The 25,281-nt window shown below is 38.1% G+C and overlaps 1 protein-coding gene across 3 annotated transcripts in view; it reads left to right on the top strand.

Annotated features, from left to right (window-relative positions):
* Positions 1-10,720: 10,720 nt before the first annotated feature.
* The window catches only part of dclk2a (doublecortin-like kinase 2a), a 50,073-nt gene continuing 35,512 nt past the window's right edge, over positions 10,721-25,281 (top strand). For all 3 annotated transcript variants that reach the window (XR_014626500.1, XM_084402263.1, XM_084402264.1), the window contains exons 1-2: positions 10,721-11,522; positions 18,162-18,502. Coding sequence is in view for 2 of the 3 variants with exons in the window: in XM_084402263.1 (XP_084258389.1) it covers positions 11,126-11,522; positions 18,162-18,502 (738 nt within the window). In the remaining variant the exon portion in view is untranslated. The remainder of the gene's footprint in view (positions 11,523-18,161; positions 18,503-25,281) is intronic.

Here is a 25,281-nt window from a genome sequence, read left to right on the forward strand (position 1 = left end):
CCCCCCCTTTAACATGACCAGCTGTGAATATGTGTGCAACCCATCAATGAAATTGACCAAGAACTTATATAGCCTCGGGCGGTGACGTCATCGGAGCGTGCGCACGCCACGAGGCTATAAGTAGATGAGCCACAGCTGCATCGACAGGTCTTTTGTCTTCAGACCATACTGTGATGTGTGTGCTTCTCAAGCTCTCAAAAACTCTCTGTTTCCTCTGATAGGAATTAGTTTTTGCTAGGCAGTTATGCAGAACCCCCAAAAAAGAACAATTTTTCCTCTACAAAAAATTAATGAGTCTGACAAGTGAAATAAAATAAAAAAATGTGTGATTTACAAAACAAACGGTGTGTGCCTCCGTGTTCACGTCCTATGGCTGAATCAGACACAATGCTGTTTTGTTTGTTTGGGGAAAGAGCATGCTGCCCTTGCGTTTGAGCATGGTGATTGCGAGCACAGTGGAATTTTCACAGTTAAAGTGCTTCGTGTTTGCTTTGCTTATTTCAAAGGGGTAGCACCCACAATGCGATTGTGGGGGTCGCGTGTCGATCTGTCTGAGGAGTGAGAGATGGGTACCTCTCTCTCCAGATCACGATGTCCTTTTGCCTGACTACCAAAGCGTGCCTCCTCGCTTCTTCAGCTCGGGCAGAGGACACTGAATCTCGTGAACCTCATACTAGACCTGAGACAAAACATCTGGTGATTCGGGGGGCAGCGGTTTCCAGCGAAATGTTGAATGTTCTGTTATTTCCTGTTATCGCCCAGGACACAGAACATTTAACATTCCCCCAACAGGAAGTATTAAAATTGGTACCCCTTTAAAGAGACTTTGGCAGCGTGAAAGCTACTACCGGGTATCTCTCTTTGTATCCTAAAGACAGTAAAAAGGAATACGTTGCCATCCTCGTTTTAATGGCATGGTTCCCACTGCCGTGCAACAGGAGTACGCGCATCTGCTGTTACAAAAGAAGAAAGAAATTGGACTGCATCCGTTTTTAGATCTTTGAGGCTTGAACCGTTCCGTCAGAACGCTCAAGTTCAAGATTCTAACTATCAAGAAGATCGTGTTGCAAATTCAAAATTGCGATTGGTTCTTCACAACTGATCTTAAAGACACATATTTTCACATAGAAATATTGCCACAACACAGGAAATTCCTGAGGTTTGCTTTGGGGGGCGAAGCTTACCAATATCAGGTCCTTCCATTCGACCTAGCATAGAAGATTGGTTGACACTGGCCCAGTCTCAAGAGCTTGCGCTTCGACATCGAGATCAATCTCTGCTCATCTTCTGTCTCTAGGGCTGAGATGCAACGCCAAGAAAAGCGTTCTCTCTCCTGCCCAGAGGGTAACGTGCTTGGGGGTTAAATGGGACTCTGCAACCATTGGGGGCACATCTGTCTCCCCCTCATGCCAAGACCATTTTAAACACCCTAAGCAACATCTGGCTAGGTCAGGACTTTACATAGGTCTCATGGCAGCTGCGTCCATAGTGATCCCTCTGGGCCTTTTGCAAATGAGACCACTTTAGTTGTGGCTAAAAATGGGGGATTTCATCTATACAATCCCTAAAGGCAAATAAGGGCAAGGGCATGCGCTGAGTGCTTCATGTGCTTTCTAAAAATCTGTGTTTATGGTAGGTCACACGCTGAATGCTTCGTGCACTTTCTAAAATCCATGTTTATTGTAAGGGTTACGCACTGCAGCTTTGTTCACTTTCTACGTGGTTCAGACCCCGATTCCTTGCCTTGGGACCCACTCTAGGTGCGTCTTGCCGTCGCAGAATGCTAACGACGGATGCATCCCTGTCGGGCTGGGTAGCGGTCTTAAGTGGTTGTCCAGCCCAAGGGATCTGGGAAGGCATCATCTTGATTGGCACATCAATTGCCTCGAATGGATGGCTGTATCTCTCCTCGACGGCTCGCACTGGGCGATACTGAACAGGAGGGACCTTCGGTCTCAAACACAGTGGACAATATCCCCAGCCCGAGTTGTGGAACCTTCATGCTTGGCCCCGGAAGGGTACCAACTGGGGGACACTGGGTTTTCAGCTGATATCATAGAGACCATTCTCAGTGCTAGGGCTCCGTCCAATAGAGGAAGTTATGCCAATAAATGGGTTTTTTTAAAAAGGTGGTGCACTGCACGTAATGCAGATCCAGTTAACTGCCATATTGCTTCAGTTCTGGACTTCCTGCAGAAAAATTATAAGCAGGCACATGCCCCGCCACTCTCAGGGTTTATGTGGCCGCTTTATCGGCTTGCTTGATTGACGGGGTGCCACTTGAGAAACATCCTCTGCTCGCCAGCTTCGTTTGTGGAGCCAGGTGACTGAGGCCTCCCGTTAAAACCAAGATCCCTTCATGGGACTTAGCCATAGTCCTGGAGGGTCTGGTTGAGACCCCCTTGGAACCTCTAGGGTCAGCATCTGAAAAACTTGAACTGACTTTAAGATGGTTTTCGTATGGCTTTCACTTTTTAAAAAAGAATCTTGCATCCTCATTCTGACTACAGTAAGGTCCCCTTCTCGACTGTACATCCAGTCACTCTTGAGGCCTTCTGCCCTCCGCCGTTCGCAACGCCGGATTAGGAGAGACTCAGTCCGTGCTCTTCAGCCCTACGTCCACCGCACTAGCCAGTGGCGTAAGTCAGAGCAACTATTTGTTTGTCATGGTGGCCGTAACAGAGGCGGCAGTCACAAAACGGACAATTTCACATTGGGTGAGGGATGCTATTGCCCTTGCCTATGAGGCGCGCGGTCAAGCTTTGCCAGTAGGCATCAGGGTTCATTCTACTAGGGTGGTCACTTCAAGCCTTGGCGGGGGGTGCCCCCCTGTAGCATGTTCGTGATGCGGCAGGCTGGTCCTCTTCGCACACATTCATTAGATTTATAGTTTGGATGTTCATGCCACTCCGGGCTCTCACGTCCTTGAGTAGACATCACGCTGTATTGCCGTGCTGAAGATGTCCCAGGACTGCTCTTCAGATAAAATATCCAGTTGATGCAGCTGCGGCTCATCTATTTATAGCCTTGCGGCGCGTGCACGCACGCTTTGATGACGTCACTGCCCGAGGCTATAAAAGTTCCTGGTCAATTTCATTGACGTGTTTGCACACATATTCACAGCTGGTCACGTTAAAGACGTTCCCAATGCACTGATCAGCACAGCATCTCATTCAGCTTTTTCAGGGAACAGGGTTACAGTGAAGTAACACGAGACGTTTCTTGAGTATATTTTTTGTCTCATTAATTTGTTATGCAGAGCTATTAGATTTCTTTGCATTTATAATATAATATAATATAATATAATATAATATAATATAATATAATATAATATAATATAATATAATATAATATAATATAATATAATACACCTGACAACAATGTTTCAGTTTTAAGAAATAAGACTACCACAGAGTAGTAGTTTGAGTTTAACATGGTAAATAATGACTTGCATATAAAAATCTGTTGAAACGAGTTGAATAGAGAGTTGTGTTTATGTAATGGTTAGGATTGTTCAAAGGGATGCCGCTGGATTTCAACCCATTAGTTTTAATTAAAAACATTTAAAAGTTGTGTGATTTGAATTATATTGTTGATTCTGGAAGCTATATTGTGACTCTAATCCTATATATGATATTTTAGATGTTTGGCTCACTGTACTTTGTTATAAATTAACTTAAACCACATCAGTTAATATAATAAATAACAATTATAAATGATGCATGCAGCACAGAAGAGGCTTGTTACTATCCCAAACTGAACCAGAATAAATGGAAATGAGCAACAGATGGATGGCAGGAAAGAGAAGACGAAAGGAAATGAGTGGAAGACACAACCAGAGATTTGAGAAGCATTAATTAATACTTCGCCAGAAGCGTATTCTAATATCAGACACATGAAGTGGTTTTGGGCATTTCATACCATGCCCACAGAACAACATTATGCTGAAAATGATTAAGTGGCCATCCATATTTCTCCATAATTTGAAGCCAATTTTTGTGCAGGGAGGTGATTGATCGTTAGAGGCACCTCAAGGAAGGTTGGAGACCAGCTGAGGAGATTGAGGTGCAGGTTTCCTAGCAACCAGAGGAACCATTGTCTCAGTGAGATGGAGGAACATCTGAGCGAGATTCAGTTCGGCTCCAGCACGTTTGAAATGCATCTATCACACTGATTCAGCTGAAAATCTGGTCATGAATATGGGCATGCTATATGATACAGTATTTAAACAGTAACATTGAAGTTGTTTATATTGCTCAAGTCGAGGTCACTTTTCAAAATGCATGTGAATGTTCTCTACAATGGAATGTATTTACAATCTGGCATCTTAAATACACTGGGTTGAGACACAGGTATGACTGAAAGGGCCATAACGTTTTAATAAATGCAGGGCTTGCAAAAGGGTCCTAAAATTAGTCTGAGAAAGTGACAATCCTGTTTAAGTTTCATTATAGATGCAGTGTCAGGGGTATCTAGCACAGAGAGATTTGATAAATTAAGAATTCTCACAATTTAAACCAGGCCATGAAACTTACATTTAAAGGGGACATATCATGAAAATCTGACTTTTTCTGTGTTTAAGTGCTGTAATCGGGTCCCCGGTGCATCTACCAACCCAGAAAACGTGAAAAGTGACAACCCAGTAACTTTGTTAGGTAAGCCTTTCTCTGCAAGCATGTCAAAAAATAAGCAAATTAGATTTTGCTCCCCTTCTGAGGTAGGAAGTGGATCTTATTATAGCTCATTTGCATTTAAAGGGACACACACAAAAATCCTTCCAACTCTAAGGTGATGATACACAGGGCAACTTTTTGAGCAATGTTTCTGGGCAATCTTGCCAATCGATTGTTGCTTGGGCACTTTCCCATTGAAAATGAGCAATAAATATATATCTGGATCATTTAGATCGGTCATGGGCCCTGTGTCTCATCTGGTTGCCCGTTGACGGCAACATTGCCCAGCAACATTGCCCAAAAAGTTGCCCTGTGTATCATCACCTTTGGAAGGGTCCATGAAGACTAAAAACAAAAGCCTGAGCAACAGTTTCATCAATTGACAGGTTGCCGAGAGCATTTTGTGGACAAACTACTAAAACTTTTGTCAAAAAATCTTTTAAAAATTTTCTGTATAACATTTTAAATCAAAAAAGGGTTGAGTCTCGAATCTGCTATTCTGAAGTGGTAGATAAATGTCATGACAGATATGTTAATGGCCATTTGTCAGTCATCATGGTCTTCGCACTTTAAAGTGTGTAATGCGACATGAATCATGTAAACTTTCTGCGCTAAAATTGTTATGTCGCAACACTAACAACAAAGGCATTGCTATTTGGTCAAGCAGTGGGCGACACATGGAGCTGTGACGATTTGAAAAACGTTGAAAAACCCACAAAGAGCGCTTGATATTCACTGTGAAACTAGCCGTCAACGAACTTGACTCATGCTGAAGCAATGGAAATATGACCATGCTATGTGGGAAATTGTTGAGAAGAGCAGGGCAATGTGTCATGGTAAAAGGCTGTGAATTATCCTTGATTAATCTTGATTTGATGTCATAGTTTTCACAGGGATGTATTAAAGGGATAGTTCATCAAAAAACGAAAATGTTGTCATCATAATATACTCACCCTCATGTTGTTCCAAATCTGTATGACTTTCTGTTTATGCGGAACACAAAGGATGGCTGAATGGATGGATTGATGAATGGGTAGATGGAGGGAGGGAGGGAGGGAGGGAGGGAGGGATGAATGGAGGACAATGAAAGTCAATGGAGCCTGTTTTTTTCTTTGGACCCCACTGACTTTCAGTATGAACACTTGTAAACAGTTGAATCATTCTTCAAAATAACTTCTTTTGTGTTCCAAAGAAGAAAGTCATTCCTACAGGTTTGGAATAACTTAAGTAACTGAGTAAATGATGATAAAATCTCTTTAAAGAAATGTTGAAAAGAAAACTAGATCAACAATGGAGAAAAAAACATTAAAATGAACTAAGATTAATAAATGATTTAGAAGTATTTTTCGTTTCATTATTTTAATGTGCTCTTGTTACAATGCAATTACACAAATACGTCCTGAGTAGTAATATTAATTAAAACATGTACTTACTATATAACTAGGCTTAGGGTTATTACTAGTAAGTAAATGTAAGATGTATAACAGGGACACTGTAAAATAAAGTGTTACCGTATTTTTCATTGTTTGTTTGACATTTAGTGACATTTCATGTCTTTTAAAAAAATATATATGTTTACTTCCTGTGTGACTCACGCATAAAACGGATTTCTAAAATGTCCACAAACCATCTATACATAACTCCCATATTAATAACCCTGCATGGATGACTTGACGGTCTCACACACCCTTCCTTTTCATGTCTCATCATATTATTAATGCAAGCATGTTCTCATCTGCTTGAACAACTACCATATGTGTCCCAGCCTCATGGCCACAGCAGACATGATGTTATTTATCAAGGGAGAGTTTTTGGTGAGAGTCATATGTTCAGATGGGCTGCCCAGTGAGCTCGCCCTGATGTGTGTAACCTCGGATCACTTCTGGCCACAGATGAGACAGACGCCGCTCAGTAACAAATGCACTGGCTATCAGATTGATGTATATTTAACAGGCAGACATTTTACCCGTTTGCTGCCCGAAAGTATGCCATCAGCCAAAATGTTCATTTGTAATAAAGAGCACACTGCTGTCCTGGTGCATCACATTTGACACAACTCCGAGGCCACCTCAGAGTAACGGCCTAATGAAAAGTGTGTGTTTATCTATTATGTGTGTGTGAAGGTGTGTGTTAGTGAGCTACATCTGACAAACTCTGAGGTGTCCTCAACTGGAAAAACGAATAGCTAACATAAACAATTTATAATTAATTCTGTCAAGAGTTATGGATTGGGTTAGGGTTAGTCTATAGTATTTATAATTAGTATTGTCATTATCTGATAATGAGAACAAAAGAGATACTAACAGAAACAAAAGTCTATGAATAAAAGCAAACAAACGTGCGTGTGTGTGTGTGTGTGTGTGTTCATGGCTTGGGCCATCTCAGCAGGGGTCAAGACTCATTAGGATGATTTGCCACTGATAGACTAATTTTATTAACCATCTTACCCAGTGATGAATAATTCAATCCAAGATGCAATTTATGTCAAATAAATGTACTGCTAAACAGAAATCGTTTCTGACACTTCATGTCAAGTTGTGTATTAGTGCATCCTCATGTGACAAAAAGTGGAAATGCAAGTGAGAACGCCAGTATAGGGGTTTCAACGTTTTTCCAGACTAACCATAAACATTCAAAAAAATAATATATATATCTTTTTTTTTACAGCAATGTCAGTAATAGGCATGAGATGAAATATGATATATGTGGTATGTATTTATTGTAAATAAAATAAAAAACAAGGGAAATATCACTTAAAATCTAATATTCATAAATATAATCTGAGCTGTAGTGGAAATTACACTTTTGGAAGGAATGTTCATGATGTTCTGAAAATAAATTACAAAAATAACGGAATCCTCTACTGTTGCACATTATTATGGGACACATCAAATCAACTACTGAGAGTAAGTGTGATCATTTTCTTAAAGTCCACAGGGCCAAAAGTGGCCGTATAGAATTATCCACCTAGGCACCTACAAAGCAATATGTTATAGGCCTACCTGCTGCTTTTATAAAACATCAGGCATGTTTCTCAGGCATGACTCTGCTCTGTGCATCACATCTCTCACTCTCTCTCTCTCTCTCCTCCATGGGTGCAGCAGGCCAACATCCCACTCCTAATGGAATGTGAGCGATCTGGGTCATGGGAAATGCATTTCTTTTTCTCAGACACTCGCCCACTTGACTGCACAGCTGCTGGTGGTCTAAGATCAGCGCTGGCAGTTTTGGAATGGTTAAAATCTGGATTAAGGAAGGAGAAGTTGGTTCCTGGTAGGACTGTGATTTTTTTTTATCAGACCTTATGTTCAATTAACTGAACCTGAAGTTCTTAATACTGTAGGCAAAATGGACTAAAAATTAGGATTTAATTAGGATTTTGGTACAGTACATAGTACAGTACCCTACAAACAAATGGTGCAACTTTGGCATTTCCATCAATATAGTTAAAAAAAAAATTATATTCATGAAAGTTTTACAATCAATTTAGGTCTATACTCCATAACACTTGTCCTTAGGTTTCTTGCTGCTAATAATAACTGTTTCCCTGCTTGCACGCCTCAGATTGTTCCCCTGGTTTCAAGAAGCATTTTACCACTGAGATTTCTACTGTTTTACTCCTAACGTTTTCAGTGACTTGAGTGTCTGAAGTCATGATTTGTACAGATCTTAGGCTTCTTTTGACATCTTTATCTAGATGTAGCTAGATTTCCTGAATAGTGTGAACAAGGACTTAAGGGAACCATTATCCTCCTGTGTATGCATAGTTAATCCACTAGATGGCAGACTCTAATGGCAGATATTTTTTGCATTAGCCTACAGAACCAATAATATAATAGGCTATAGATTTATTTCCATACTGCATAGAGTATATTGCATCATAATCACATCATCCTATATATATATATAAATATGTATGTATGTATTTACATTTTAGGGTTAGTCAAAAATGTTTTACAGAGCATTGTGTATTTAAGTGATTTGCATAACGAAGATGCAGTATTTACCTTAAAAAAAAAAGAAACTAGAAAAAAGGTATATTGGATAGTAGATATAATCCTATTGATGAAACATTGAACTAATGAAATAAAATGTTCATTTTAATAAATTATAATTAAGATTATTATCCTTCAGTCGACCCACTCTTTTAATGGTTCAGTGATTATGTAAAACCAGGCCGGTTTTACATAATCAGAGAGGGAAATCTCTCTCTCTCTCTCTCTCTCTCTCTCTCTCTCTCTCTCTCTCATTTTTGAGGAAGGGATTCTTCTTTCAGCTGCAACTGTTATTGTCTTCAGGATATCCTCTCTCCGGGGCTTTTCTTCCCGTTTACTTCCCTTCATGCAGTCTCAACTGTTTTCATTATCCCTTTAATTCAGAAAAGAACCGCCATGTCAGAGTTTACCCTCACAGTGTCCCAGGAGGCAGAAAGGCCCACTCAACAGAGAAATATAAGATATTTTGCTTATTCTGCATGTCATGATATTACAGTCAGCAGTTTCAGTGTTGTGACTGCAAAAATACTGTCTAAAAATTGTTATTTTGGAGGTGCTTGATTTTCAAGACAAAGACATACTGCCCTAAAGGTTCTACCACCTGCATTAAGTGAATATATCCACCTTGATCTCATGAGTAGGCTATTCGTATGTATTTTATGAAAAAATATGGTTCTATAAATATTTTAAACCACTTCAAATATACATCAAATATTTTACACCACTGGTGAAATATGAGAAATGTGTTCGCTGTCACAATTTTGTTATACCAGATTTTTTAAAAACTATATTTTTATATAGCCTATAGGGATATACGGGGACAAAATAAAGGGGTCATGAACTGCATTTTTTATTATTATTATTTTATAACGTTTCCTGAGGTTCACTTAGTGAATAATGTTAGTGTTTTTTTTTTTTTCCTGTTTTTATAAAAAATGGTTTATTTAGAAATAAAAGGTAGCCTAATTTTCTACCCTGATATTAGCCTCTGATTTGAACACTGTGTTGGAAGGGGCGTGTCTGATGTGAGACTCAATGTAAACGCCCACTGCTATGATTGGCTAACATCTTTGCATAATGAAATAAGCATCGGTGAGCATTGTAGCCAATGACAGACGGGCATTTGCATTTTGTTATTTTTAGTCCAGTGATCCTGTCTTCTCTCATTAACGTGTCAGTGGGCGGGGCCAAAAACGTGGTGACGTAGAAGTGGGCGTTGATTTCATTCTGCAGAGGCGGTCTTTTGTCACACTATGATGTCATAATGTGACAAAAGTCCAAACAAGTAGTTTTCTGAGCTTGGATTAAAAAACTAACAGGGAAGTTTTGAGTTCTGAAACTAACTACAGAATGTTTTTACAGTACTTTACTTGATCTTTTGACATGTAAGAGGTACAATGACCTCTTACATGTCAAAAGATCAAGTAAAGTGTTATTTCTCAATTCATGACCCCTTTAAAATGAGAAATATGAAGTCAGTGTATGTGTTGTACAACCAGATTTTTATTGTTTTTAGCATTTTAATTAACTAAATATAACTTTTAGATTTAGATTTAATATAAATAATTGTAAATAATTGTAATAATTCATGGATGCATACAAAATTATTTTAAAGTCGTCATGAAACAGTAATTTTCTGAGTGACTTTTTGTTCATTGGAAATTGATTGGGTCATTGGATCGTTGTCGTTTGCAATTGCTACATTCTCATGGTAGTGACACATGTTGTCCCGGCCCTTGCGCCAGTAAACACATCATCAGAAATGGGAGAGCATGTTATTTTGAATAAAGATTACGAGGGCACATGAATAAATGATGGGCATGGATAAATCATTTATAAAAAATACTGTAATATTCCATAATTTTGGGGGGATTTTATGGCTTTAAAGTAATCTTGTCCCCTGAGAAAAGTGAGCCCCCCTAGTGGGACCCACGGTTAAGAAAAACTGCGTTCGTAGAGAAATAACAGGTTGGTGTTTTAGGACCCTGAGGAGGAGTAGCTCTTGTCCTCTCCTCCGTGGCTTTCATGTAGGTGTGTGGTGTGTGTTGGCCTGATTGAGTGCCAGTGGAGGGGATGAAGAGAACAGCGGACGGTCACGCGTGTCCAGCATGCGCACATACAGCTCTGCGCGTCTCATCTCATCATGACCGGGACTCACCCCAACTATAGCGTCTGTCCTTGAATTACACAGTTCCTGGATTTGTGGACTACAGGGACCTTCAAAACCATTGATCTCTCGTACTATATATTTTTAACAAGTCTTCCTTCTTTAGCAGTATAAAAAGTTGAAGAGAACTGCTGATTTAACTGATTTCTTAAAGAAAATGCATCTTAATTGTTGAAAGTCCAAAAAAGGAAGAAACAACACGAAAGACAACCGGTGCAAATATTCAGAAATAACAGCACAAAACAAGCTCCTTTTCCAAGGACCAGCGCTTTGACTTTAAGGAAATAAACATGTCCAGCAGAAGCATCGAGTGGGAGCATTTCGAGGAGCGCGAGAAGAGTCACCGGTCCCCGCGGGGAAGCAGCGGTTCTCACTCCGGCTCCCGGGGTAACGGGCTCGTGCCCAGTCCCGCTCACAGCGCGCACTGTAGCTTCTACCGCACACGCACACTGCAGTCGCTCACCTCCGAGAAGAAAGCGAAAAAAGTTCGCTTCTATCGAAACGGTGATAAGTACTTCAAGGGCTTGGTGTACGCGGTGTCCGGTGACCGCTTCAGGTCTTTCGACGCGCTGCTGATGGAGCTCACCCGCTCCCTCTCGGACAATGTGAATTTACCGCAGGGAGTCCGGAGCATCTATGCTATAGAAGGGGGAAAGAAGATCACCAGCATGGACGAGTTACTTGAAGGTGAGATTGAAGATTGTGCAGGTGCAAATGTAGACACAGTTACAGACACTTAAAATTCCATGTGACATCCAATAAAGCACAACTGGCAATGGCATGATCCCACTTCCCACAAGGATGCATTGTTTGCAATGTTGACAGTGTAGGTAACAAGTCTCTCACGCACATAGGCTACACACTGGATTTTCAACTCATGCTGCGATCATCAGTTATAGGCAATGTTTAAAAAACATATAATAAATAAATAAAAAAGAATAAAAAGGTAACAGACTAATGTTAATATAGATAATTATATGTAATAATAACGTAATAAAACAAAAATAAAATCTCACAATGTCAGTCACTGTACTTGTTCATACATAAAGTCTGTGTCTAATTTTCAGAGTTAAAATTAAACATGAGGCATGATAAACAGGGAAAATCCAATCCCCTGAACTAGTTAGTTAGGTAGTTAAAATTGTTTTAACCAAGATTACTGTTTAATTCTCTATTAGCTAATGGAATATTGAGTAAGCTACAGCAAATCTCATTATTAAAATCTCCATTCCTTCCCTGACTGAACTTTAAAATAGACATAGAGCGGGATCTTAAATCGTTAATCTTTGGATTCACCCAAAAATGAAATTTCTGTCATTTATTTACCCCCATGTTTTTCCGTCTGCTGAACACAAAATAATAAATATTGTTTACACCATATTGTTTATCCATATAATGAAAGTCAATGGGGTCCAAAACAACATTGGATCTGCTGACTGCTTTCACTGTGTGGAGAAAAACCAAGACAAAACACTAAGTATAATATATATATATATATAAAAGTATAATAATAACCATACAGGTTTGTCACTGCATAATTGAGTTACCAATAGTACACTGTTAGACAAATCTGTAGAAATTACAGTATTACTGGCAGCTACTTGCCAGTAACTTACTGTAGATTTAAATTGATGTTATTTACTGGCAACAATTTGTTCAAAATTAAATGAACATTAAACATTAACAAGTCTTTATCTTTACAGAATAAAACTAAAATAACAGCCTCATGCAAAGCATTCTGGGAACCAAAATCTGAAGGAAAAAAACAGAAAAAGGTTGATGAAGATTTCTGGTTCCCAGAATGCTTTGCATTAGATTGTTATTTTATAATTTTATTCTGAAAAGACAAAGACTTGTTAATGTTTAATGTTCATTTAATTTTGAACAAATTGTTGCCAGTAAATAACATACATTTAAATCTACAGTAAGTTACTGGCAAACAGCTGCATAACTACAGCAAATTTTTTACAGTGTAGAATTGCCTTTTTTGGGGGGGGGGGGGGGGGTAAAGTATTCCTTTAACTGACATTGATAATGCAAGCCAGCCAGTACTCAAACACTGAATGTATTTCTTTATCTAAATGTTAATAATGTGCTCTTAGAATTCCTTTTTGATATAGGCATGCTACTGTATATAGTATGTAGACTAGACTGTCATAAAAACAAACCCAAATATCTGGGCCTTATTGTATCTCTGTGGTATTTCAACGATAGTATGAATGGAGAATTTATTGCACAATCAAAAGATTTAATGTGTAAAATCGTGTTATTCTAAACACACAATTCAAGCCGTATAAGTATATATTTGACTAAATTAGTTTAAAAGCACAATTCCAGCTGCTTTGGTTCAGCATGTGAGAATGTAACGCAGAATGTGGCTCTGTGTTTGCTCAATGATGCAATTGTTCAAGTTCTTTGGATTTGAAGTGCCGAGCTCAGCATCTCTTCACGCTGACTGAGGGTTGGCTTAGTTCTCTTTTGTGTTTCAAATTTGTGTAAAGTCTTACAAATGCATGATCAAAGAATGCTATTTGCTAAAGCCTTGCCAGGAACAGGCAGCTAGTATGTTGGAGTGTTTGTATTGACACTGCATATTGTGCTGGCAAACCAAACTTTGTTGTACATCAGGGTCCCATCTGGACATCAAGGCAGGACTGGTTATGGGAGGGTGATGGAGGGTTCATAACCCTTGTGCCTGTTCCAGTCCACACCTGAGACTCATGTAAATGACATCCATATTACTATATTTCTGTCTTCCCACACACATAGTTTGTCAAATAGCTGCCATCTGATTTTGAGTCAGTTTTTCGTCAGTAATAGTGACCCCATCTGGAGTCTACTTCATTAATTAGCCTTTTGTTAATTTCTCAGCTTAATAAAGCCCAGTGCCTTGGGAGTCCCCCCTCCTATTTCTGAGGCAAACTGGGTGAAATTGAGATTTTATGATCCAGTGGTGGTAACAATGACATTTATGTTGTGGATGAATGGTTGTAGTTCTGGGTCAGTGGTGGAACTAAATGTTGGCCATATTCTTGATTTATGAGTATGAGGTATTATTTGTTCAACTGAAAATGCTTTAAAAAATGTGCATTTCTGTTGCATGGTTTTTGGGTTTTGTTTTAGACATTCTGGTTTTATTTTAATTTGGACAACACGCTAAACATGACATATTTTGTATGCATCAAAGCGAACAGACATACAGTGTGTATGGTTATATCACGCATCTCTTCTTACTCTCATGTGATAAACAAATGTGACCCTTGATCACAAAACCAGTCACATGGGTCATTTTCTTTAAATTGAGATTTATACATCATCTGAAAGCTGAATGAATAAGCTTTCCATTGATGTATGGTTTATTAAAATATGTGCAAAAAACATTGAGAAAATCGCCTTTAAAGTTGTCCATTTATGTTCGCGATTGTGCTGCATTCACTCACAAAAATAAATGTTTTATATATTTACGGTAGGAAATTTACAAAATATCTTCATGGAACATGATCTTTACTTAATATCCTAATGATTTTTGGCATAAAAGAAAAATCGATAATTTTGACCCATACAATGTATTGTTGGCTATTGCCACAAATATACTCGTACGACTTATGACTGTTTTTTTGTGATCCAGGGTCACAAATGTTTAATTTACACTAGGTGAGTTATATGTTCTCAGTTGCCAAGATGAGAAATATATATGATTTTTCCTCTCAGTTTGAAGCTTACTAGTTTCACCAGGGGCTTTAAACTTTGCCATTCAGATTTAGATGAAATTCAGATTTTTTAGGTGCTTAAGAAATGAAGCTCAACATTTTGGTGTGCATAATATGCATATCCAGGAGCGATGATGATTTGTATATAGCCATTGTTTAATCTTTTTCTGTTTCAAACTTAAATATATTGTTAAACATTCAATCATAATGAAACCAGACTCAAACCCAGACTCTATTTGAGGTTATAAACTTCAAATTCAAGTGCTGTTAAGATATTTATCTCACTGTTTGTAACTGTGTTGAATCAACTCGATCTCCTGGCACAGACTATGCAGAAATCACCTTTTACATGCATCTGGTACACAAAATATCCCTGTTGACTTTAATTGGTTGTCTAGCAACAGCATTCCAATGGACATCCATCTTTTGGTTATTTAAAATAAAAAGTCAAAATATGTTAAAGTTAGGTTTAATACATTATGGATAGGTTTAGGGAAGTGTTTGGGGTTCGATTTAGAAAAAGCTTTATCAATCTGTGTGCATTTTTTTAAAATTGTTGCGGCGGTTCATTCCGCAACCAATACATACAGACTGATAATTATTTTCCTAAATCTAAACCCAAACCTTTCCTTAAACCTAACCATAGCTTATTTTAGTTAAACATCCAAAATTCAACCTCAGAAAACACAGCAGCATTTTATGTAAAGCTTGCATTTTGAAAATGATTTGTTATTAATCTGTATGCATTTTTATGGCTTCAGTAAACGTCAACAGCAATGGCAAACCTGACTCACACAGTGCAGCTAGGCGAGCTCAAATCCGATACAAAGCTGCTCGGATCAATATTCATTTACAGTGAGAGTGGCAATGAGAACAGAAAACAGGTAAATATTTTTCCACTAGAGGAGATATAAAACCACAAAGCTTTGGAGACACAAGGTCGGGTGTGTAAAATTATGAAATATGATTTACTTTCAGAATATCCTCTCATTTTCTTTCTTATACTACAGTAAGGTTGAGCAAAATCATAATAAGAATACTAATTTCGCCAAAAATTACTATTATATGAATATGAATATATTCTATGAATATATATTCATATTATAATATATAATATGAATACTATTCCACAAAAAAACTCATGCAAAAAGTGCATATCAAATGCACGTAAAAGGTGATTTCTGCATATAAAGAGCCCACCAAATGAAAGCACGAAACTTGTGCTATAGATGTCAGTGCTCAGAGTCAGTACTTTTTTCAAGGTGAGCTATATGACCTTTTAATACATTTGTTTCCTATCTTTATTATTTTGTCGATCATTCTCTTATTTTGATAAGCTGGCTGCTTTCACTATCTTGACCCCTCAACCAAATAGTCACCATAAAATCAAAATGGACAGTTCTTATTTTTTTATGGAATATTCCAGTATTTATTATAAATGATTTATCCTTGCACATTATTATTATTATCATTATTTTTAAATGCATGTGCCCTTATAATCTTTAATCAAACTAACATGGCAATCCAATAATCTAATTAATTCCTGATGGATAACATCTCACCCTACATTGTTTCTTGTGTCAAAATAGGAAAGAAAAGACTATCAAATCATGCCAACTTTATCATGTGGATCACTTTACCACCATAAAGCTTACTCTGCTCAGCAAACATTAAGCAAAATCACACGCGCAAGAGTGATGTTACACTGAATATCATAGCAAATCAAAGTGGAGCAACGGAACTAACAGAGTAAATTGCAAAAATAGCATCACACAGAATATATCACACAAAATCATTTTGATTCGTATCTCGAGTTATGAATTTAATCTATAATCATGCTCTTGATGCGTGTTTTTCCTGCTAATTCATCAAATTTCATAACTGATATGTTGTAAATATGACAATCGGACATGTTTTCTCTGAGGTAGGGAGCAGGAAGGGGATGTTTGGTTTTGAGGATTGTTTGTCCTCTTTTTATACACTGGCCTGTCTTTTGTCCTGACAGCACTGTGCTCCTTAGGATGACAAAGCTCCATTTTCAGACCAGCTGCCTCTGCTGTAGTGCCAAGATGTGCCATCACACGTAAACAGGCATGGCCTTTATGCTGCCATGCACACTTTCATGGGCTTTAAGTATTTAACACAATGTCTATCAGACAAACTGATGTTCAATTTCGTAAAAATTCTATAATGAACTCCATAATTATGCAACATTTCTTTGGCAATAATGTTTCATTCTTGTGGTATTCATTTATAAGGCCTATTGGGTTGTGAAGTATCGCTGTGGGAATGGGAGCGCATACTTGCTAACAGTTACATTGGAATTCCTTCAAAAAGGAAAATATTGTGCCTTGGACGTTGTCCAAAACCACAGCTGACAACTATAGAGAGGCAGAGTTGGGGTCACAGATGGGATTAGTCTGTGTGTGTTTAAAAAAAAAAACCAAATGTAATCAACCCAACCTTTTGCAGTCTCAGATGTGTACGTTTATAATGTATGTTATTATATTTACGAATTGTTGTACAGGTGCTGAGGTGTTTCACATGGAAGCATGTGCCAAGGCTAGTTTGGTTTATTCTGTTTTAAGGACTCTTATTTTGATTTTCATTTCATTACTTTGTTCCTGTATTCTCAGTTCCTGTATTTAGTTCCTGTTTCCTTGGTTGTCACAGTTCTCATTTGTTTCACTTGGTTACTGGTTATTTTCCTCACCTGTGTCTAGTTTAGTTGATCATCATCCCATGCATTTAGGGGCCATTTTCACAGCACTGCTTTCAACTAAAACCAGGAAACTTGTTATGTTTTCGCTGTTCATTTGCAAAACGATGGTGTTTTGGGGGCCTGAAACTGCAAACTTTTGAAATGGGTGCAAGTTTTTGAATTTGTGAAAACGGTGATGTCATGCGCATGCGTATTACGTATTTAGTCTATAGGCGTGTAGTGTTGCTTTACAAAGTGACATCGCCAACTACTGGCCTGGCATGCATAACACAGCATTTTAGTCGTTTCCGCAGATCCGTGTGAATGGGGATCGTTTTTGACAACGTTGTCGTCTGTATGCGAAAAACGCGAAGGAAAAACTTTTCCAATTTTATTACATTGTTGTCGTCTAAACATACCCTTAAATTCCTGAGATTCTTCTGTTCGTGGTTGGTTATTATTGCTAGAAAGATCCTTGCCTCGAGTATACTCCGTGACTCAATGTGACAACATGTTTCTGTCTCAGAGTAATATCCTCTATATTGCTAAATGTACCCGATTTTTCATCTCAACATCTCAAAAATATACCGGGATAACCTCAACCTGGCTTCTCTTGAGACTCAGCATAGTAATGATATGCTAAAGCCCGCCCGCACATTGACGTGATTGGTTACAAGGTAGTTTTGTGAAGTCAGAAACACCCGCAATATCAAACCGCGTTTTTGAGACTCTTTTTGAAAATACTCAGCAATGGTGTTGACTTATTAATTTGCTCACGGTTTGTCTTAAAGCATATTAAAAACACCACATAGACAAATAAATAACATTAAAAACTAAAAAAAACTAAAAAAAATAAGCCATATCTAATTGTAAACATAATTCCATTTATCTTATTCTCCTCTTTTGCTTTGGCAGGAGAAAGCTATGTGTGTGCTTCCAACGAACCGTACCGTAAAGTGGACTACACTAAGAACGTTAATCCCAACTGGTCAGTCAATGTGAAGACTGGGACGTCCCGCTCGATGCCATCTCTTACCACTTCAAAGAACGAGCTGAGAGAACGAGAGAGCAAAGACTTCATCAAACCCAAGCTGGTGACTGTCATCAGGAGTGGCGTCAAACCGCGCAAGGCCGTCCGGGTCCTTTTGAATAAGAAGACGGCTCACTCCTTTGAGCAGGTGCTTACGGACATCACTGACGCCATTAAACTGGACTCTGGGGCTGTGAAGAGACTCTACACTCTGGAGGGCAAACAAGTAAGTGATAGATCTAAAAAGCCATTTAATAAAATGATTTAAATAAAGATATTAACTAAAGCCTAATGGGGGTTGAAATGATCCCTATGGTTTCAAATGGCATAATTAATCTGAAATGTTTTCTGAGTTATTTTTGCCCTGGCATTGTCTGGAAACCATAGGAAACTAAGGCCCTGTCCCATTTCTCCCCCCTTAAAACTTCCACTTGGTTTTGAGTGCCTATTATCTGTGCTCTGGTCTAGTATAATTACTACATCTTTAATTTGAACAGCTATAACTTTTTATCCCTATGCTAAAAAGGTCTGAGGCTAACTTTAGTTCCTCTCCTCATGGGGAACAAGTTTTCCTCAAGCACCCAATCCTCAAGTTTGCCATGATTTTTTTTTTTTTTTGACATTTTATTCATCCAATGGATCTGGGATTTTTAAAATGTCCTCTCTAGAGATGATTTTCCAAAAGTTTTTTGAATTGAGAGATTAGTTGTTTTTTGTTAACAATTAGTTATTAACTTAAAGGGATACTTCACCTCTGGGAAGATGAATGTGTATTTAAAATAGGTCATTTAAGTAGAAGAAATGTGAAGAAATTTTTGAATTTGGAGCTTTCTAGACTGAGAAAAGCCAGAAAATGTATTTTTGGCTTATGTGGATGAAAGACAACAACTCCCAGAATGCACTTGCTTCGCTGTCTTAGGAGGCCACGCCTACCGGTAAGAGTGCGCAGTTTAAAACAACAAAGCTAGCCTACGTGATGAGTTTGCGAGGGATTTAGAGATAGCCCAAAATGTCCGGGATTCGGCTTTTGCGTTCTACAGTCGCCATTCATTCATCATGTTTACTGTGGCGAGCAGGACGAGGCTGACGGCCGCGGGAGAACAGCGCGAGGCCGGTGGCGTCATTACTGAGACGCGCCGGGTCTCGCATCTCTCACGGAGGAGCGGGAATTTTTCTTAGCAATGGTAAAACGCACATCAACCGATCACTTGTTTAGCGTTCATGTAAACACTACATTCAAATTCACCAATCGGAATGAATTCAGTTAGATTGAAACAAAAGGTGTGCATGCATGTAAACAAGGAATAGCGACCGCAGAAAGCAAAAGCTGAATCCCGTACATTTTGAACGATCTCGCCCGCCGGACAAGTCCGGGAAAAGGAGGATGGTTACTTACTTAGTTTTCTCCTACTATTCAGCTTTCTCCACAGAACAAGAGCCTGCTAGCTTAGCTTCCAAAGAAAGACGGCTGACACTGTGTACATTCTGTGAGTGAGATCCCACCCTGTATGGGCGGGCTGAAAACATGCGGAACAACGCCATCTACTGGCTGTAGTCTTTAGCCTCTGGCCAGAAAATCCTCCGATGACGCAAAATGACGATTTTTGCGTCATCGGAGGATTTTTTCCAGACAAAAAATACATAAATCTCTTGTCTCAGGGGGATATGAGGGTGGAAAGCATGGTAATTCTAAAATACTACAGGTTTTCTACTAATACAAAGCTTAATGCTAAATCCTGAAGTAACCCTTTAAGTTAACATTGATCAGACAGTCCTATTAAATCTAAACAAATCATGCCTATTTCTTTGTGTTAGCTTCCTGTATAAGATGCTATACATTTTTAATCTAAAACAACCTTTTTTTTTTTTTTTCTTGGATGCTCCAATAGAGCATTGTCCTTAAAAAATTAGGCCACACTTTAGTATTTTATCACCTTTAATAAGTGTGAATGCTTCAGTGATGCTACCCTCAAGGGACTCCTAAATAATGATGTGAGCTCTTTGTAGTATAGATAGGGCAGAATTATACATTAGGGTATGGTAATGACCACCTGAACCCTTTTTAATTCTGAACGTGCTTGAGCCAATCCAGACAGGAAATCCAGAAAGGGCATGTCTTTAGTCACCTCTGTGGTTGTTAGGACACTAAAACAAGTAATTCTCATTTCATTTATGCGGTTATGGTTAAACCAATCTGCAGTTCATTCTAAGGACAGCAAAGTGTCAAGTAAATGAATGTGTTTGATTCTGTTGCAGCTTCACATCATTCATTCATATTCTTTCTATCTTAGTAAATATATTAACTACTTGACTAAATGATCAAAATACTTCGGTTATTTACAGGAGTATCTGGAAAAAAGTAGCTAGACAGTAACACGCATTATATTGGTACCTAGGGTTTGAGCAATTGAACTTTGTATTCTGATAATGACAGGGATAAAGAGCATTCATTCATTGTCTTTCCAACAGAGACCGTATTCAATACATAGTGTGTCCCACTGTTTTAATCTTTTTTTATCTATACACCTACAGTAAACTTCCTTTAAAGCTTTTTATACAATGTATCTTTTTCAACGTATCTAAAAACCAAAATGTGGATTTTCAGCAAATGAAAAATACGTATTGTTCTACACAAAAAGAAATTCTAAAGAATCTTCATGCAGACATGGGAAGGCATGGGAATTTTCCCCTTCTGTTCTTTTTCAAAAAGCTGGGGTATGCGGGGTATGTGTATAGCTGACGCGTCTTGATGATGTCGTTGGGGATTCGACTCGGCAGTGGTGAATTGTATGTAGAGAGCTCCTAGCTGCCTCTCGGCCACTGTGAATCTCTTTGGAATTTAGTGAGAGAACTCATGCGCATATTTAAAGTCTGTCCCGGCTTGATCTGCCTTAATTATGCAAAACTGCCTCCAAGAATTGCTTGGCAAAAGTGAATGTAGAATTATTATGGTAATGTCTTAGGCTGGTTTTGGATGAGTAAAGAATACAAAGAAAGTAGTTGAAATAAGTCTCTCACCTCTTCCTTTGTTTCTGGGTGTGTGATATTGGTGGAAGAAATATTATCATTATTTTTTACTGTTCTTTTAAAGACCCCCTATGGTGAAAATCAAGTATTTAATGTTGTTTATATGTCTATGTGGTGTCTTTAATATGCTTTAAGACAAAGGTGCAAATTCATTAGTCAACACCATTGCTGAGTATTTTTTCCTTAAAAATGCTGTTAACCAAATATAGTCTCGAAAACATGGTTTTAAATTGCCAGGTTATATCGGTATATTTTTCTGTTGATATGAAATATCGGGTACATTTAGCAATATAGCGGGTGAATTATGTGATGTATATTAAGATGTGATGATAAACTATATGCCTTTCTCCACTGATGTTCTTAGTTGTTCAAAGCGTTTTTTTTTTTAAGGATACTGATTTGTAGAAGGCAGCTGTCTGTCTCTGATGGCGAACAGGAACATGGTTTGTGTAACATTAGCAAAACATTATTAGCTGTTTGATAACGTAGTCAAGCTAAAGGCTAATCATATCAATTACCGTTATGTGTCTGACGTAGAGAGTAATACATAAAATGCATTACCATTCTGATACATTGACTTGTAGTCAAGCCTGTATAATTCACTCTTCCACTTCTTCTTCTTCTGTTTCTGGTTCAAACATATATGGCTGAATTAAACCAGTATTTCCACTTGCCATTGTGCAGCGTTTACTACAGTAAAGTTGAAAGAGTAGATCAGGTATTCTGAGCTGGTGTGATTGAGTGGAGGCGGGGACCAATTTGCATATTCATGGATCCACGTATACTAAATTGAAGCAAGGGTATAGAGTTACATTCAAGTTATTTAAGGCATAACATATAGATTTAATTCTGAAAGTTCCAAGGAATCCCACAGGGCTCTGTTTTTGGCCCTTTTCATTTCAATATTCACATGCTCCCATTAAATCACTTCTGGGGCCTATACCATGGTAGTTGAACGAACTCAGGGTTACAGGATTAGTTTAAATTTGACAAAACCAAACCAATTCAATCAGGCATTGTTGGTACCATGAAGCTTATTATGCTTATTTATTTAATTAATTAATTCATATTGATGTATGTCTATACATGATATACATAATTAATTAAAAAAATGCTGATGAAAATGCTAAAGCTGGCTAGCAACGAAAACGCTGTCTGGGAAAGAATTAAAAAGTTTAGAATGTCAAGAGTAGTCTTAATTTGTAGACAACATTTAAATTGGAACATATGTTGGACAGTCTTAACCTGTGAAATGGACTTTTAGCCAAAAGTGCCTTTCGCTTTTAGCCTAAAGTGCTCTACATTATTCATAGACTTTAGCTGAGATTGAGCAGCCAATGGCAGTTTACCACTAATATAATAGGCTCTAGTGCTGTCCTTGATTGGGATGAACATGTCATCTACCCTGCAGCACAGGGAATCCTGATGTTTGTGAGTGGCTCAGTGGGAGTAGCTCCTGGCACACACACACAAATAGCATGGTTTGTCGCTGATAAGCATTAAAAATGTATGATGGGAAAGCACTGCATTGATACCATGCCTTTAAGTCAATTCAGGAACATCCATGTTTACTGAAAAGAAAATTTATGAAATCTTAACACCAACAACTGGAAATTTTAGTTTTAGATTGCAAGATCTAGTCTAATGAATAGATTAAGGGAACATTTATTACAAATTAAATAATAAAAAAATATTTTAAATGTCTATTTTTTTTTAAAGCAGCAACCTTTTTATTGCTAGGTTAATGTTAGAGAACATTTTTATTAGCATTTTAACTATATTGTAACATGTAATATATCTCTTTTGTTCCTTAAATGTTTTAAAAAGTCATGGGACAACAAAGTGTACAATTTTGTACAACATGCCCTACTGTAAATAAATTGGTTTTTCTTGTTCTGAGCTCAGCTCAGCGATCATGGTGAGGCGAACACATAGCTCAATTCTGTTGTACTCTCACTGTGTGTCTTTTCTAAGCCTTATAGTAAGATTAACGTCTTTGAATCTCTTTAAAACTGAGGAATGAGATAGGGGATAAGAAAGAAAAACATTAAAGCCTTGAGATTGGAACTTTATATTTGCAGACATGCATATAAATTTCCAAGAAGCATCCAACTAGATCAAATCCAGCAGACTGACGAAACTTGTCTTACATTTAAGCTGCTTTTCACACACTGACTACACACCTTATTGCTTTCTGTGTGACAGAATTTGACTGTGAATGTGTATATGTAACTATATTTATGTCTGTAAGACAGAATTTGCTTTATAACTGTGTTTACTTGAGAGCTTTTTTGGTGGTTGCTTCAAGCAAGGCATCACTGCATGTCATATGTGATTACAGTTGGTACGCCCTCAAAAAGACTGTGAAGAGTTTGAGGCGGCATGTCCTCAATGCACAGCTGCAGACACACTCCATGAAAAGGACGTCCCCTGCTCCAGAGTGGATATTGTGTCACTAGACTGTTTTGATGATATCTCTTGAGTGTCTATGAGCCTAGGGGCTCATATTGGGCAGGGTCATTTTGGCTGGGATGCATTTTTTTGTATACTATGTACTTACACTACCATTCAAAAGTTTGGGGTTGGTAAGAATTTGAATGTCACCCAGGCATTTCTTTTTTTATCAAAAATACAGTAAAAACAGCAATATTGTGAAATATTATTACAAATTAAAATTTCTTACATTTAAAGGCATTTTATTCCTGTGATGGCAAAGCTGAATTGTCAGCAGCCATTACTTCAGTCTTCAGTGTCACATGATCCTTCAGAAATGATTCTGATATGCTAATTTGGTGCTTGAGAAACATTTCTTATTATCAGTGTTGTATACAGTTGTGCTGCTTAGTTCAGTTTTGTTGAAGCTGAATTTTTTTCAGGATTATTTGATGAATAGAAAGTTCAAAAGAACATTTGAAATATAAGTTTTTTGTGTCATTATACATCTTAAGTCTTTACTGTCGCTTTTGATCATTTTAATGTGTCCTTGCTGAATTAAAGTATTGAGTTTTGAAAAAAAGTCTTTCTGACTCCAACCTTTTGAATGGCAGTGTATATTCATCATCAGCTATTTTGCTATACTAATAGCCTATAATATTAATATTTAACTTAATATTTGCAATTCTTATAAAACAATACACAGACTTAAATAGGCTATACCACTTTAAACAGGGTCAAATAACCATCTGAGCCTGAGAATTAGCCATTGCCTTGAAATCAAAGAAAGCCCTTCATCAAACAGTAAATTATGAATATTTAGGTGGAACATGCATGTTAACACGATAGCCACTGGATGCCATCTGCTTCTGAGCATTGCAAGCCTATTTCTCAGCAGGTGGGGGTGGGGATGCTGAATCGTGGACACCCCACTGAGACTCCATCCAGCTCTGCTGTAATTGAACCTAAAGGCTGGGGGATTTAAAGTGCAGCTGGCAGGTGTTGGCCACGTTTAGGGGGGGCTAGCGGATCTGTACTAGCCAACACAAGACTCTCAGTCAGATACGCTTCTTAACGGCTAACTCCATGAATGCCAATCGCTCTTTTCTCTTTAGTTTTTTTAGTTTCTTTGCTTGGTTTACATCACAGAAGCTGACGGAGAGAAAGAATACGCACTTTCTTTGGCAGGAGTTTACATTTGCTTTGCCAAATTAGTAATATGTAAATAAAATGTACCAATTTTTGATGTATTATTAGCCTAGATGTTAAATGCATTACGTCCCCTTCCAGCTATGTGCTGTGTGATTAGCTGACCCAATGACATTAATAGACTATCCATGATGGTTTTATAAATCTGCATGAGGACAAGTCGGTCTCCAGGGAAATGGCAGAGGGGAGGTACCGTGTGAGTAGTCAAGAGGCTGGGAAGAGGGGTCGTACACTTAAGTCATCATTGCTAACCCATTTGCACCCTACTGCCTCCATCTCTTCCTGCTGCTTATTCATTTACCATACAAATAGCACTTCAAAAACTCATGATTCGAG

Source organism: Rutilus rutilus (assembly GCF_951802725.1).
Source record: "Rutilus rutilus genome assembly, chromosome: 2".
Lineage (NCBI taxonomy): Eukaryota > Metazoa > Chordata > Actinopteri > Cypriniformes > Leuciscidae > Rutilus > Rutilus rutilus.